Raw genomic sequence first — 16,028 nt, forward strand, 5'->3', positions numbered from 1 at the left:
GTGTTGACTCTTGGGTTTGGGTATCCATAGGCTTGAATCGCGGAAGTATCGTTTACTGGAAGGTAAATGGCGAATATATTCCCTGAAATCAGCTGAGACGCTGGTGGGTGGACTGTACAGTTGTCTAGCAACTGTACGACACTGCTCTGTTCAGGCAAATAAAGTTTTTTTTTAAAAAAAACTATGTCTCAAAGACGATTCAGAATTGTGAAAAAACAAGTCCTTAATCAATTCTGAAGTCATCCGTGCATAGAATGAGCTCAAAAACAAAAAAAGGCAATTAAAACGTCTTAGTAACATAAGGAGACAATGTGTAGTCATTTGAACACAATAAAAATGTCAACCGATCCTTTTTCTTGTTTGTTATTAATCTTTACCTGCCGAAGGTGAACTAGGCAACGCCAAAGTAGGCCCATTTTGTTGGCATTGTAGATCTGACCTGCAGTCAAGTTATTGTGTTTAACCAATCTGCAAAAAGTTTCTGTCTTTTCTTCAGCTGCATTTTGATCTGCCGATCGAAACTTCCCACTAGATATGACGAGTTTTGAATCGGTATAGCCAACTCTAAGAAAATGCACACTCAGTTTTTGATAACACCAAATCATCCCGCAGCAGTTCACCCTTTTCCATTAATCATAGGCCCCGTTACAGGTTTTCCTTGGTACGGAAACACTTGTAGAAAATTCCATCCTAGTGACCTAGTTTGGGCTTTCTAAAAGTTTTTCGTGATTCATTTTCATTTACCATAACAAACTGTGAGGAAAACATTTGATGTTGACCTTTAATTTTGCATGTCATAGATTTTTCAACAACCAGTTTCATATTTTTACATAATTTTATTTCTGTTCTTACCCTTCTCAGTCCGATTAATGTAGTCAAGCTTTTGTTGTATCGTAAGTGTAACGTGATTAGTTTCACTTCCTATTTCTTGTGAGAGGTGGTTGGATGAGAAAACATTCACACAATATGTAGCGCTCCAATAATTGCGACGTAGAACAACACTAATCGTGATTAAACTTTAAAACAGCTCTTTTTAATCCTCATAGACAACTGGTGCATGACAGTAGCTGTCTGATAACATGACTGAAACGCTGTTGGCACTGCACGACTCGAAATTGTTGACCACTGCCGAGCGTGACCAAATTCCGCCGAACGAGTCCGATTCTGTGTGTATGAAGTGATGCAGAAGTATTTGAACGTGTCGGACTGTCGGATATCGGATAAACGGGCTTTTAATGTGCATGTCTTTAGACTCGGAAAACATTGCTTTTGATGAGTTACCACGAAAAATAATCCTTTATGACATTATGAAATGGAAGTAAGAAAAAGTATGCAAACTTTTTTATTTTTCTATCATCTATGTCCGACAATATTCACATTGCAAACAGAGATTCGTTTAGGCGCTTCGGCAGTTTTGTGGTATGCTCCTTCCGTCATCATATTTTAGGTATATATCGGCGGGAAACTTTTTAAACTCTATTAACTGCATGTAGTGTGTTTTTTCAAAGTTAAATAACAAAGAACTGACTAGGAACCATTTGTTAATGTCCTTGAAAATTTCATTAACTGATGTTTCTAAGAGTATACTTGATTTGTTATTTATTGTAATGTTTGTATCATCTGCAAATAAAACGAACTTGGCATCTGGTAACGTTACTGCTGAAAGATAATTGACATAAACAGAAAATGTAAATGTTTTAAGGTGGAACCATATGGAACGCAACTTGTAAGTAGTTCCCTGTTGGATGATGCCTGATGACAGAATACACATCTCTTTTCTGTTGACCCACTTTGTTTCCTACCAGAGATGATTTGAATCATTTTGCAACATTTATTATTACTACGTAATATTTAATTTAATTTAAAAGGATACTGTAATTGACAAAGACAAATGTGTTCGACAGATCGCAAAATGTACCAGTACCCTGCAATTTATTCGCTAATGAATCAAGTACAGTTTCTTAGTACGTGTAAATAACCCTCTCAATATCAGAACCCTTTAGAAATCGGAACACTGACTTTCACAATATACACTCCTGGAAATGGAAAAAAGAACACATTGACACCGGTGTGTCAGACCCACCATACTTGCTCCGGACACTGCGAGAGGGCTGTACAAGCAATGATCACACGCACGGCACAGCGGACACACCAGGAACCGCGGTGTTGGCCGTCGAATGGCGCTAGCTGCGCAGCATTTGTGCACCGCCGCCGTCAGTGTCAGCCAGTTTGCCGTGGCATACCGAGCTCCATCGCAGTCTTTAACACTGGTAGCATGCCGCGACAGCGTGGACGTGAACCGTACGTGCAGTTGACGGACTTTGAGCCAGGGCGTATAGTGGGCATGCGGGAGGCCGGGTGGACGTACCGCCGAATTGCTCAACACGTGGGGCGTGAGGTCTCCACAGTACATCGATGTTGTCGCCAGTGGTCGGCGGAAGGTGCACGTGCCCGTCGACCTGGGACCGGACCGCAGCGACGCACGGATGAACGCCAAGACCGTAGGATCCTACGCAGTGCCGTAGGGGACCGCACCGCCACTTCCCAGCAAATTAGGGACACTGTTGCTCCTGGGGTATCGGCGAGGACCATTCGCAACCGTCTCCATGAAGCTGGGCTACGGTCCCGCACACCGTTAGGCCGTCTTCCGCTCACGCCCCAACATCGTGCAGCCCGCCTCCAGTGGTGTCGCGACAGGCGTGAATGGAGGGACGAATGGAGACGTGTCGTCTTCAGCGATTAGAGTCGCTTCTGCCTTGGTGCCAATGATGGTCGTATGCGTGTTTGGCGCCGTGCAGGTGAGCGCCACAATCAGGACTGCATACGACCGAGGCACACAGGGCCAACACCCGGCATCATAGTGTGGGTAGCGATCTCCTACACTGGCCGTACACCTCTGGTGATCGTCGAGGGGACACTGAATAGTGCACGGTACATCCAAACCGTCATCGAACCCATCGTTCTACCATTCCTAGACCGGCAAGGGAACTTGCTGTTCCAACAGGACAATGCACGTCCGCATGTATCCCGTGCCACCCAACGTGCTCTAGAAGGTGTAAGTCAACTACCCTGGCCAGCAAGATCTCCGGATCTGTCCCCCATTGAGCATGTTTCTTAAACAAAGGCTTAACTTCAGCAAATTTGAAAAATTCCGGAAGTGTTCCACCGATAAATGACTTGTTATGCAGATAACTTTATATGCTACTAAACTCAGAAGCATACCGTTTAGTTAACTTTGTTGATATTTTATCATAACGATTACAATTTTTTATTTTATGGTGGACTGTTGTAGCGAGGTCATAGTCGTATGATAGCTCTCAGGTATTCACTGACAACATCTACTGAAACTGGCAACCTTATCTTTTCAGTATCTTCTACGAGATGCTTGTTAAAGAGTTCTGCAACACTAGACACGTCTTTTACCAATGTCTCATTTACTCTATCTGCTATTGACTCCACTTCACCTCTGGTTCTCTTTCACAATAACCGATATTGTCTTTATTCTGTCATCTGATGTGATTATCTTTTTCTCGTAATGCATTTGCTTTGATGTCGCATTACTATCTCTAATAATTTCCAGCATCTCTTGTTGTGACCTATACCATCAACATCGGAGCTGTTTCTGAACAACGGAGAAAGTTTCCTTTTTGTCTTATAAAATATCTTTATTCCTTGAGTTATCCATGGCTTCTTTGTAGACTTTGGTCTAAACTCGATTAGTTTTGAGAAAGAGCAGTTTTCAAATAAGGTAAGGACGTTATTAAAAAAAGTGTTATATTTTTTATGCGCGCTATGAGCACTGTATACATCACTTCAGTTCGTGTCTTTGAGGATTTAGTAGATTTTTTTATATCATGTTCAGTACTAACATTTAACAAAACAAACTACATGTCATGGTTTGAGAGGCCATTGACAATAGGTTACGTAATACAATTTTGTTGATTAGACCTTTCTATAAAAAATACTGTCAACGGCTTTATTGAACAAATGTAAAAAGTTTGGAGTATGATTTACATAAGTTTAATGTTACTGTCACTGACCGTAATAAAATCTTGCTGGAAATGTTTTTAATAAAATGTACGTTAAAATACCAGCAACCACTATTTCTTTGCTTTTGCTGTTAAGTAGGCCACTGGAGCTTCAATGTAATTTACGAACAGATAAAATTACCTGGAGCTGCTCAGCATATACTTGCTGTTATGAAGAATTTAGTATGAAATTCTACGTGTGCCGCACATGCTTCCAAATACTGCTCTGGGCTAAATTTGTGAATGTCTATGTTCTTAAGTTTAGGACAACCCGCAATGAATCAGACAACTCCTTCTTTCTCCATTTTTGCTGTATAAAAGTGAGATGATGACCTAAACTTAACAAATAATATATCCTGTAGGTACATTGATAATTCTCTCTTTTAATTCGTTTTGTGCATCACTCTCTGTGTTTTATACCTCCTGAAATATCCTTGTCAAGTACTAATTTTATTTTATTGGTTTTGTTTATTAATATAAATTGTTATGTAGGCATGCTGTTCCCATTTTGTGTTTACGTATTTCCTGTTCACTCCCTTTATATTTATCTGTTGTTCAAAGAGGCCAATTATGTCAGCTGTGTTTGATGGCTCTAATTCGTCAGTCATTAATTTTCTTCTTATTCCTCCAACATCTTTATGCAATAAATATAATACATTGATCTCAATGACTGAGATAAAATCAGCTGGAAATGGAATATCTGTTGATTGCTGACAATTTTTAACCAACAGCTGATGTAATATCTCAAAATTATATTTTTTAGTTTCTTTCTCAAACTTAAAATTTGTTTCAATTCCAACTTCTCCTAAAACTTCATTTCTTTCCTGCTTTCCTATACTACAAAGGTACTGCTTTGACACCTGTTACCACTGGTATTTTACCACTCATAAGATAATGCCTCCCCTCACTTTCCCCTTAAGTTTTCTACTATTATACCAACCAATTTACCCTTCCCTTTCCTGTTGAGGTGAAAGCCATGCTTAGAATAATCCCAGCTATTGACAGAATCAACACGAACCACTACAATATGTGACCCTGCACACAACATAAGCGGCTGTTCCAAGTCTAAATTAACTATCTTGAAAAAAGACTTGAAATGAGGTCAGTAATGGCATCTCAGAACACATAAAGTGGTATGTATCGATGCTGATTTAATTTTTACTGGATCATCCTCTTTATTTTAACCAGGATCTCTGTCAACAATAATGCGCAGCCCACCCTCTACAACTTCGCTGGTGAAGCCTTTATAAAGTCATCCTAAATCCTTTGTCACTTGCTCCAGACCAGCACCAGGTTTAAAAAAACTGGTTACCTAGTATTGTGATACTAGTTCATCCTGCAAAAGTTGTCCTACACCTCTAGCAATAGAGCTACCAAACAACAAAACTTTCTTTTTAATCACTTCCCTGCATTCTTACTTTTCAATTTACTGCCGAAAGTTTGTTGTGCCCTGTCTACACCTACATCTGCGTGAAGTTCATCGGTTTATAACTGAAGCATCATCTCAAACTTATTTTTCACATTCACCACAAAGCTTTCACGCGAAGTTCTAAGCCTTTTCCTTTTGTTACTTGTTGCCATTCTCCACCTCTCTTTACCCTCCTCCCTCCTTAACCTATCCAGACTGTTTCTAGCCTTGGCTAATTCATCCTGAAGGGCAGTAACTTTACCCTCCTGTTCCACTATCTTCCTATCTCTGCTGCATATCCTAGAAAACCACTGGAGAACCCAATTTACTTCCCGAATTTCCACGCTACTACAGTCACCTCAGTGGAATAAACTACAGCATTCATCACATCATACCTACGAACCAACAATTTTAATACAAGTTAATCACTTTTCCCTCATGATAAAAATAATCATTTAGTGACATTAAATTACCGATAAATAAGAAAACATATTTACAAAACCTTGGTCTAAACACGAATGAGTTGTGCGAAGATTTTGAATCATAAAACTAGAAATTTACACCACGTACCACAAATATGTACTAAATAATGAACAGATAAATTTTAATTCAACAGCAGCAAAAAAACGAATAATTAAAGTGGAGTCTGTAAGTTTACTGAGCCAAAATGTAAACAAAAATATGACTACAACCCGACTATACATTCTTTTCGAGTTTTCTGGAATAAAACGTAAAGAAAAGTGAAACCTTTAATATCAAGTTTAAAGAACACCCTAAGACGCTTATTTACTAAGTAGCTTGTACAAAACTATTATTACAACATAGAAACTTATATTCATGAGCTCACAAAACTCGCGTGTCTTACCAGGCACAGGGCTGTCAATCGATCACTTCTTCATTGTTTCTAATTACTTGTCAGAAGACTCTTACTGATAATTTTACTCTGCAGTTACCAAAGAAATAAGTTGATCAGACAAACTAAAGATAAATGACAACACATATTTTTGATTTACAAACAAATCGGCTATAATTGCCTGTTTCAGAATTTACTGACTGGGACAGTTTAATTCTGTTGTTATTTAGAAATTGCATCATACTGAAGTAAAGAAGCAGCTAGTCTGAGATGTCATCAAGTAGGCAACCAGATTCACGTCCATTGGTAACATTTTCTAAAATTTAGTTGGCTCGAGTGGACAGCATTGCAGGGCCTAAGTTTATAATATTACTTACGTAATGCTAAACTAAGAAGAAGATCTCTGGAAGTTACAGAAAGTGTGGAAAAGTAACGAGAAAAGTGGTTCATGTCTGTTCGTTGGTATTCTTTTGATTTGTTTAGTGCCAATTAATGCTGGCCGTTGTGGCCGTGCGGTTCTAAGCGCTTCAGTTGGGAACCGCGTGACCGCTACGGTCGCAGGTTCGAATCCTGCCTCCGGCATGGATGTGTGTGATGTCCTTAGGTTACTTAGGTTTAAGTAGTTCTAAGTTCTAGAGGACTGATGACCACAGATGTTAAGTCCCATAGTGCTCAGAGCCATTTTTTTACCAATTAATCCTTACTATCTATGTTTTGAATACAACTTACTTCTAGCATTGTTTGATTAGTTTAGAATCTTTGGGATCAGATTGTACTTGTTACTTTCTATATATGAATTAATTAAGTCACATGTGAAAATAATATCTTTTGTGATTTTCTTGGTAGATTAAAACTGTATGCCGGACTGGAATTTGAAACTGGAACCTTGACTTTTGTGAGCAGTGCTTCTAGCAATTGCGATATGGTGGCATTTTATCAATAAGCTGCGCCATTTTGGTTTGGCTCCTCTAGTGGTGTGTTAAGGTTCGCGGCAAGGGGATTTCAGTGCATTCCGGAACTACAGCCATGTGGCTGCAAATAAACAAAATATGACTTACGTAACTAATAGTATATACCTCCAGGTGATGATTAAAACTTCATAGCACAGAAAAAATAAATGATTGGCACCATTGGAACTTTCAAATGAAGGAAGCGAAGTTCAAATTAAGATGTTGAAAGGCTTAAAAAGCTACATATTTTTTCCTTGGTCTCGTGCCTTTAAGGGCTCGGCATGTTTATCTCGATTAGTCAATGTTAGTGATAGATGTTCGTCGGATGCCAATACTGTCACTGTGTATATTGAAGCAATATTTTTTAAAGAAAGCGTTGTAAGGTTCCTTTTAGTTGACATCACCTACAAAGTTGCCATTGTGTGTCGCGTATACGCAGTGCCACAAGTAAATATGAAAACATAAATGACAGGCCACTGTTCGATGAATCATGGGTAGGTTTGAGTTGTTTGAATACAAAACTCTCGTTTTTATGATAACAAAAAGAAGAATAAAAGTGTGCTTATCTTATATTGAAATGTTTCAGAAGGGACAGTAAATTCGAGCACAGTATGCAGTCATGTCAGAGCATGGTCGCTGTTCTTGGAAACGCTCACCGAGCCCAATTCAGAATGTCAATTCATTGCCTATCCGTGCTCAGAAGGAGAGGGACTGCCTTGTTTTCCACCCAAAGAGGCCTGCAAGGACCCTTCCTCATGTGCCATCATGGGGTGGAGGGCACAGGAGTCTCAAGCTAGAGGCGCTTTGTACTTGGTCACCAGAGACCGCCACCCATTCTGTGGTGAGTAAGACTTTTCGTTTCATTTGTAGGAAACTTTTAAGTATTCTGATGATAGCGAAGGACAAAACAATATACAGTGGAGACTGAACTAACCGAACTAATTGTGTCGTAAGTCATTCAGATAACTGAAAATCCTGATAACTGAAATTATATAGAAAAGCGGTTTTTGTGCTATTAAGTCTAGAAAGATAAACTACATCCCCTGCGTATGGCTGTCTTTTAGATACGTTGTCATATGGTTAGTTTTCTAGGGTTAATACGTAGTGTTACGTGTTCATTGAAAAGAAGAAAAGCAAACTAAAATTATTAAAGTCAACAAAAATCAATGTTTGTTATGAGATTAAAGACCCGTTTTCATAGACGCGTGCATATTTTCTTAGAATCACAAACATACTGCAGACTTAATCATAAGATAACCACATAGGACAGTCACTATAGTTAAATTTTGTTTAAATATTTGCTATTAGTCGTTTGACATAAACAATTTTTTCTTCAATGGTGCTACACCACGAATTCGCTGTAATTGTAGTAAACTCACGGTATCACACCCCGTTTTTCGAACCATCTGAAAGTTGTCTGCATGGCTTGAAATGCTTCCGCATGAGATGGTCCTGCATAATTTTCTGCATCTACGTTTCCTTGTGTTTCACCTTCTTGCATTTTCTGCTATTCGTTTGCGGGGTGCGGGCGGGTAGTGCACGGACTAGACAATACAGAGACACTTGCTCGCGCTTGACAATCCGGATAATTGCGAATTGAGGCCCGTATAATCGAGTTACCACTGTATACACAAAAGAAGCAGGCAAATAAGGGATACGTTGCAGGTATTGTGAAAGTAATGATAAATTTTTTTATTAAGATTAAATTAAAACATTTGTTTCTAATACTGTAATACAAGTATGTACCTCTTTTAGAAATTATTACAACCAAGTCTTCTTATTCTGGCTAAACTTTTCAGTCTTTCGGAAATTATGTGGCAGGTACCATTCGCAATGACTTGCTACTTGTATAAGTAGTCTGTCTGTGAATTAGTTTGACATGATTTAGCAGCCTAGTTAATAACAACAATGTAAAAGAAAGTACAGCGTTCACTAAATCTACGTTTCCCATATACAAACTAGTCAAAATAAAACTTCCTGGAGATATTTCGTGCACCTTGCGATAGGCAAGCAAACTTACATAATCCGCTTCAGATGTGGATGATGTAAATTGTGTTGCAACCCTTGAGGTTCACGACATATTTTCCAAGCCAGTTTTGTTTTTTCCGCCCAGTCACTCTTACAGCAGTCTCCTGGAAGGATCATACTATCCTACACGTGCCTTTTTCAACAGCTTTACAACACAAATGAATATTATGAGCCGGCCGCGGTGGTCTAGCGGTTCTAGGCGCTCAGTCAGGAACCGCGCGACTCCTGCGGTCGCAGGTTCGAATCCTGCCTCGGGCATGGATATGTGTGATGTCCTTAGGTTAGTTAGGTTTAAGTAGTTCTAAGTTATAGGGGACTTATGACCACAGATGTTGAGTCCCATAGTGCTCAGAGCCATTTGAACCAATTTTTTGAACCATTTTTGAACCAATAATATGAAACTCCTAAGATTTTCAAATTTAAGCCGAAAGTTTTCTTTGTTACAAACCATTTCATTCCACAAAGTAGTTCTTCTTAGTAGACTAGAGCCTTTCGATGCATTGTATTACCCATTAGTATATGACGGCAAAAAGCAATAGGAAACTACAGTAATTTTTCTTCCTGCTTACACCTAGCTCTACTATGTGGTTTAATGAAGATGGTGTCCTCTTGGGTAAAATATTCTAGAGGTGAAACAATCCCCCATCAGGATCTTTGGGCAGGGACAACTCAAGAGCTGGACGGAGTGGCCGAGCGGTTTTAGGAGCTTCAGTCCGGAACCGCGCTGCTGCTATGGTCGCAGGTTCGAATCCTGCCTCAGGCATGGATGTGATGTACTTAGGTTTAAGTAGTTCTAAGTCTAGGGGACTGATGACCTCAGATGTTAAGTCCCATAGTGCTTAGAGCCATTTGAACAACTCAAGAGGCTGTTGTCATGAGGAAGAACAAAACTGGCATTGTAAAGACCGAAGCGTGGAATGTTAGATCCCTTAATCAGGTAGGTAGGTAGGTCAGAGAATTTAAAAAGGGAAATCGAGTGGCTTAAGTTGGATACAGTGGGAATTAGAGAAGTGTGGTGGTAGGAGGAACAGGTCAGGTCAGTACATGTTTATCAAGAAAAATTCAAGTGAGGTTAATGCAGGAATAGAAGTAATGATGGATAAGAAAATACGAATGTGGATCAGCCATTATGAACAGCACAGTAAATGGCTGATCATAACCAAGACAGATGAGATGTCAACTCCAACCACAGTACTATAAGTTCATATGCCAACTAACTGTGCAAGTGTTGATGAGACTGAAGAAATTTATGCTGAGATAAAAGAAAGTATTCTGACAGATCAGATCGAAGAAAACTTAACAGTGATAAATGACTGGAACTCAGTAGTAGGAAAAGCCAGAGAATGAAAAATAGCAGGAGAACATGCATTGGGAAGAAAGGGATGAAAGAGGAAACTGTCTGGTAGACTTTTGGATATAGCGTAATACGAGTATAATCACAGCTATCACGAAAGAAGGGTGAATATTTGGAAGAGGCATAGGGACGCTGGAATATTTCAGATTAATTGCAGAATGGTAATATAGAGATTGAGGAACCAGATTTCAAAATAAGGAAAAAAAAACAATGTAAGACGTATCCTGCTCCAGACGTGGTCTCGGACCATAATTTATTGTTCAGGAATTGCAGTTTAAAATTGAAGAAATAGCAAAAAGGTAAGATATTTGGCGATAGGGTATAGATAAATTGAAGAAACCAGAGTTTGTTAAGAGTTTCAAAACTGCACTAGGTAACGTTTGACCGAAAAGGGGGAAAGGAATACATTAGAAGACGAATGGATAGCTTCGAGGGGTAAAATAGTGAAGACAGTAGAGTATTACGTTCGTAGAAATACTAGGCCTAATAGCAGCTCTGGATACATGGAAGGTATCGAAGTTAATTGACGAAAGGAGAAACTATAAACATGTGGCAGGCGAATGTGAATACAGATGTCTAAAAAAAAAGACTGACAGACATTGCAATGTGGCTAAGCAAGAATGACAAATAGAAAGCTGAAGAAGCACAGTAAAGATAGAAGCTGTCTAGAGGAAAATTAAACTAACCTTTGAAGTAAAAAGAAGCAGCTGAATGAATATCAAGAGTTTGCATTTCAAAGAAAGCTAGCCGCACACTTTGTTGACTGCATACAGTAAACGAGGACTATTCGGAAAGTAAGAAACGATAGGTCGCGAAATGTAAACCACAGTGAAAATCAAAACTGTTTTATTTGCAACAGTTAGCTACAACTTCCAGCTACTTATCTCCATAGTTGTCGATCCGACTTAGTCTTTGTCGTAGCGTTGTACCAACTTTCCAATACCCACGTTATAGAAGGCAGCCACCAGTGCTTTCCGCCAATTCACTCCGCTGGCCTGCAGCTCGTTGTCGGTGCCAGAATGTTGTCTTCATAGCCAGCCGTTCATGTGAGCAGAGGTGAAACTCAGAGGGAGACCATTATGGGCTGCATTGTGGGTAACCAAATATTTCCAATTGAAATCGATGTAGTAGCATTTCATTGCCCCTGCAGAATGCGGCTGAGAGTTATCTTGAAGAAGGAAGCGCACGACAGTTATGTCGGCTGTATAACTTCAGGCGAAATTTCTCACCAGGGCCTTGTACTTGGTGCGAGACACTATTGTTCTAGGTATCTTTATGTGCTCCCTGTGTGCTCATAACTAAAAAGAACGACGTAACGCGATCGATGGGCATACTAGAGACACTGTCTAACACATCTGTGCAAAACTTCATCAGATTTTCACTGTGGTTTCCATTTTGCGACCGATCCTTCCTTACTTTCCGAATAACCCTCGTAATAAGAAAATCGTGATCAAGCACATTGACACACATTCTTTAGCATACCCTATTACGTGCACTCTATAGCGATGAAAAAGGATATTTAGAGTTTCAATTGTACAGTGGTTTTACATGCAATGTTTTTCTATTTTTCCATGTTTAATGTTTTAAAATATTTTCACACGTACACAGTGCAATAATACTGCAGATATAATAAAGTTTACATTCCAAAGACAGATGCATACTTGGTTGACTGAGGACATCTACACAATGATTTTACATTTTCACACATACACTGAAACGAGTTACAAAATCACATTATACAATTTTTTCACATATATACTATAAAATCACATTAAAAGTGAAAAAATTACGTTAGCCAGTATCGCTATTCTCGAAATCGACGGTGTCCACATTGTTCACTCTGCCACGATAAATCTTGCACCTAATGCTGCTGTGAGAAGCTCAAGTTCACCAAAACTGATAGGTGAGAACGTTGACAGCAGATATATGTTACAGTGTTTGAGACATCTCAACCTGTCACTCCAAATTCGCTGTTGATGCTTCTTGCTCTCACGATTGGGTGCCAACTCTCCTATCTCAACGACAAACGTCTTTCGATGAATAGCGCACTTCCACCATCTCGCAGATGCAACATGGAAGTAGAAGAATTCATGTTTTCTTGCTGTGAACACACTGTGCAGGTTTTACTTTCTGACAAAACCCAGCGAGATTTTTTGTAGCCAACTTTAGACACAGAAGGATTAAGGCCTGAAATTAAGAATAATATAATATCGCGTTGATGTCTCCTCACTGAATAGTGATGATAAGAGATTATATAAATTTGTATTTAAAGATCTTTTACACAGTGATCCACTGCATTTGTTGTAGATAATAGCAATAAATGTGAAAATTAATTCATCTTAAAATGTTCACTCAGTTACTTTATGTAAAATAATGTTTTAGCTAAATAAATGTAGAATTATATCTAACTAAAAATATTATTACCAGCAGAACCTCAGGAGCGTTATTAAATTTGTATCATATTTGTTAGCGGCCTCTCTCAGTGAAAAACCAGCACTTCGTTATATGTTTCTTTTGGCGTTGTGCCTCTGATTGTATTCTTTTTGTATTGTCTTCTGTTGCCTTCACATGGAAAATATGTAAGAAAAAACTGCACGTGACACTGAACAGGTTGTTAGACCATAACAAATTTAACTCATTAATAAATAGTATTGCTATAGTGGCCAGCATGAACATAGACGGTTGAAGATCATTCCAGCTCTGTACAGTGCTGCAAGTTTCTACAAATGTCAAGTTCACGTTTAAAATTTTTTTAAAAAAGTTGTGAAGACTACTACTTGACAAAATGTGCAAGATGATGTACTTATAAATTGCGAGACTTACTTTATTACTACAATGAAAAACTAAAATCACTCTGGATTACAACTATGATGAAAACGTTACTTTTTACTTCACTCAGGATAAAACATTAGAGTAGCTCGCGGTATCGTAAGCTATCAAATATCGTACAAAATATGAAAGAATATGAAGAGTTTTATTCCGACAATTTTCCAATATGTTGGTTGCATTGTCGTCGCTGATCACTTAGGTTTGTGTTAACCAAGTGTAAACTTCTAGCGAGAACATTTCTCCAAAAGCATTGAAATTATTTTTGAAACTCAAAGAACGTCTTTGATTTAGTCTATTAGGCGTAATTAACGTTTTATTTCCAGTGTTTCTGCCCACATGTGCTCTTGACTTAAGAAGGCGTATATGCTGTGTTAGGTCTAGTAAAGTACTTTATGCGTTTCCACTGGACATATGAGGCAAGGAGGGCAATGTGTTAAGATGAAACACGTTCTGAACAAACCTGATACAGTTTTTTGGAAAAAGACTGCCGCACAGTGGGTCAGAATCCCAAAAAAGCTGGTCAAAATATAAGTAGTTGTTCAATTTGTAGCAAACTTAGTATGTAAGGTTTTACGGAGTTTCTGATTAAGAATATGATATTAAAAAGTGAAAAAAACAAAATGTCGCACCCAAGATGGCAGGCTCTATGTACACTACTATCATTTTTTACGTATAAAAGTAATTTTTAGGGAATTATCGAGGTTACTGATAATGACAGAGTTCAAAAATTTAAAAATGGTGGATCCAAGATGGCGGTCAAAATCTATATCTTTTTATTTATTTATATTTATATATTTTTATTCATATAAAAGTCAGTATTTAGGGGTTACTGTAGTTAACGCTTAAAAAATAAACCAAAAAAGTGGATAACTCGAAGAAAGGACCCAATATAGGTTACAAGATGGTGTAACATATTACAAAAAATTATTTCATTTTAATTACAATTATTTATTTTGTAAATTTTTTATAACTTAATTTACAAGTTTTCATTTTCTTATTCTTTTTCATCTTCTGCTTCAACTGAATCGTCATCATCCTCAAACACTGTTTCCTCATTATCTGCATCTGCATCTGAATCTTCATAGTCTTCCGCCACAGGAACTAAGAGGGCAACGGCTTCTGGCGACAAACTCTTCAGTTTCTTCGGCGAAGATTTGTGTAAGGAAGAAACGGAGGGGTCTGTCGTTGTCAACAATCTCCTGAACACGTCTTCCATAGTCTTAAGTCTTGAAAACTTTCGAGAAAAACTCAGGCGATATTGCTTTATCAACTTACTGGTTGATTCCTGAGAAAGAGATAGAGAAGATCCAACGGAGAGCAGCGCGCTTCGTTACAGGATCATTTAGTAATCGACAAAGCATTACGGAGATGATAGATAAACTCCAGTGGAAGACTCTGCAGGATAGACGCTCAGTAGCTCGGTACGGGCTTTTGTTAAAGTTTCGAGAACATACCTGCACCGAAGAGTCAAGCAGTATGTTGCTCCCTCCTACGTATATCTCGCGAAGAGACCATGAGGATAAAATCAGAGAGATAAGAGCCCACACAGAAGCATACCGACAATCCTTCTTTCCACGAACAATACGAGACTGGAATAGAAGGGAGAACCGATAGAGGTACTCAGGGTACCCTCCGCCACACAACGTCAGGTGGCTTGCGGAGTATGGATGTAGATGTAGATGTAGATCCTCCGATAGTTGACCTATGGGTAAAGTGGCCGAAGAAATAATGTCTGGACCGCGAATCAACAATCTATGGACTGCTGTTGGCATGTTGTACCAGGGGTATTCTTTCACGTAGTGCCTGGCAGTTGCCAAGGCGTATGCTCGAAACTTTTCAACGTCGATCTGACGTCCGCTCGAATTCGTCTGCAAAATTATATGGAAACGGTGGATTAGTTCTTCGGAAACTCCAGTTTCAACGCCGATGTTGGAGTGTTTAAAAAAAAAAAAAAAAAAAAAAAAAAAACGTCGAGCGGTGTTTCCGTCATTCGTACTGCCAAACCCTTGTTTCGGCATGTCAATTACAATTTCAAGCTGCTCTTTGAAAGCTTTTTGAATTTTGGCTTTCAGTATTGCTTTTTCCTCTTTATCTTCTGCTTTACGTGCCTGCCACTTTTTTGTTTTCCTTTGGTATGCCAAATGAATACAACATTCAAAACATCGAATCCAGGCGTGAAGAATTGATAGTCCGTACTGCAGATAACCGGTGGTAACTTGTTTTTTCAAAACATCGTCAATGTTATTAAATTGGGCAGAGGTAGCCTTCCAGAGATAGCACCGTTGCGCAGATTTCGTGTTGGTGATAGCATTGCACACTTTACCACCTACCATGGTCATGCTTAAATTGTATTTAATGGAAATGTCTTTCCCATGAATAACTGTTTCGAATGACTGGAGTTGTTCGATCTGTTTGCCGTAATACGCTTTCTCATTTAAAGACGTTTGCTCTGTTCCTTTGTAAATTCTAACTTCACTGGTGGGGACTGATGACCATAGATGTTAAGTCCCATAGTTCTCAGAGCCAACTTCAGTGGTCTGCAAAAGAGGGTTGAAGTCGGCTTCTGATTAATCCATAA

The 16,028-nt window shown here is 38.9% G+C and overlaps 1 protein-coding gene across 3 annotated transcripts in view; it reads left to right on the plus strand.

Annotated features, from left to right (window-relative positions):
* Positions 1–16,028, plus strand: part of LOC126299241 (pancreatic lipase-related protein 2-like) — a 131,970-nt gene that overhangs the window by 84,172 nt on the left and 31,770 nt on the right. For all 3 annotated transcript variants that reach the window (XM_049991027.1, XM_049991029.1, XM_049991028.1), the window contains exon 6: positions 7,826–8,080. In XM_049991027.1, the coding sequence (XP_049846984.1) occupies positions 7,826–8,080 (255 nt within the window). The remainder of the gene's footprint in view (positions 1–7,825; positions 8,081–16,028) is intronic.

The sequence above is a fragment of the Schistocerca gregaria genome, chromosome X (assembly GCF_023897955.1).
Source record: "Schistocerca gregaria isolate iqSchGreg1 chromosome X, iqSchGreg1.2, whole genome shotgun sequence".
In the NCBI taxonomy this organism is placed as follows: domain Eukaryota; kingdom Metazoa; phylum Arthropoda; class Insecta; order Orthoptera; family Acrididae; genus Schistocerca; species Schistocerca gregaria.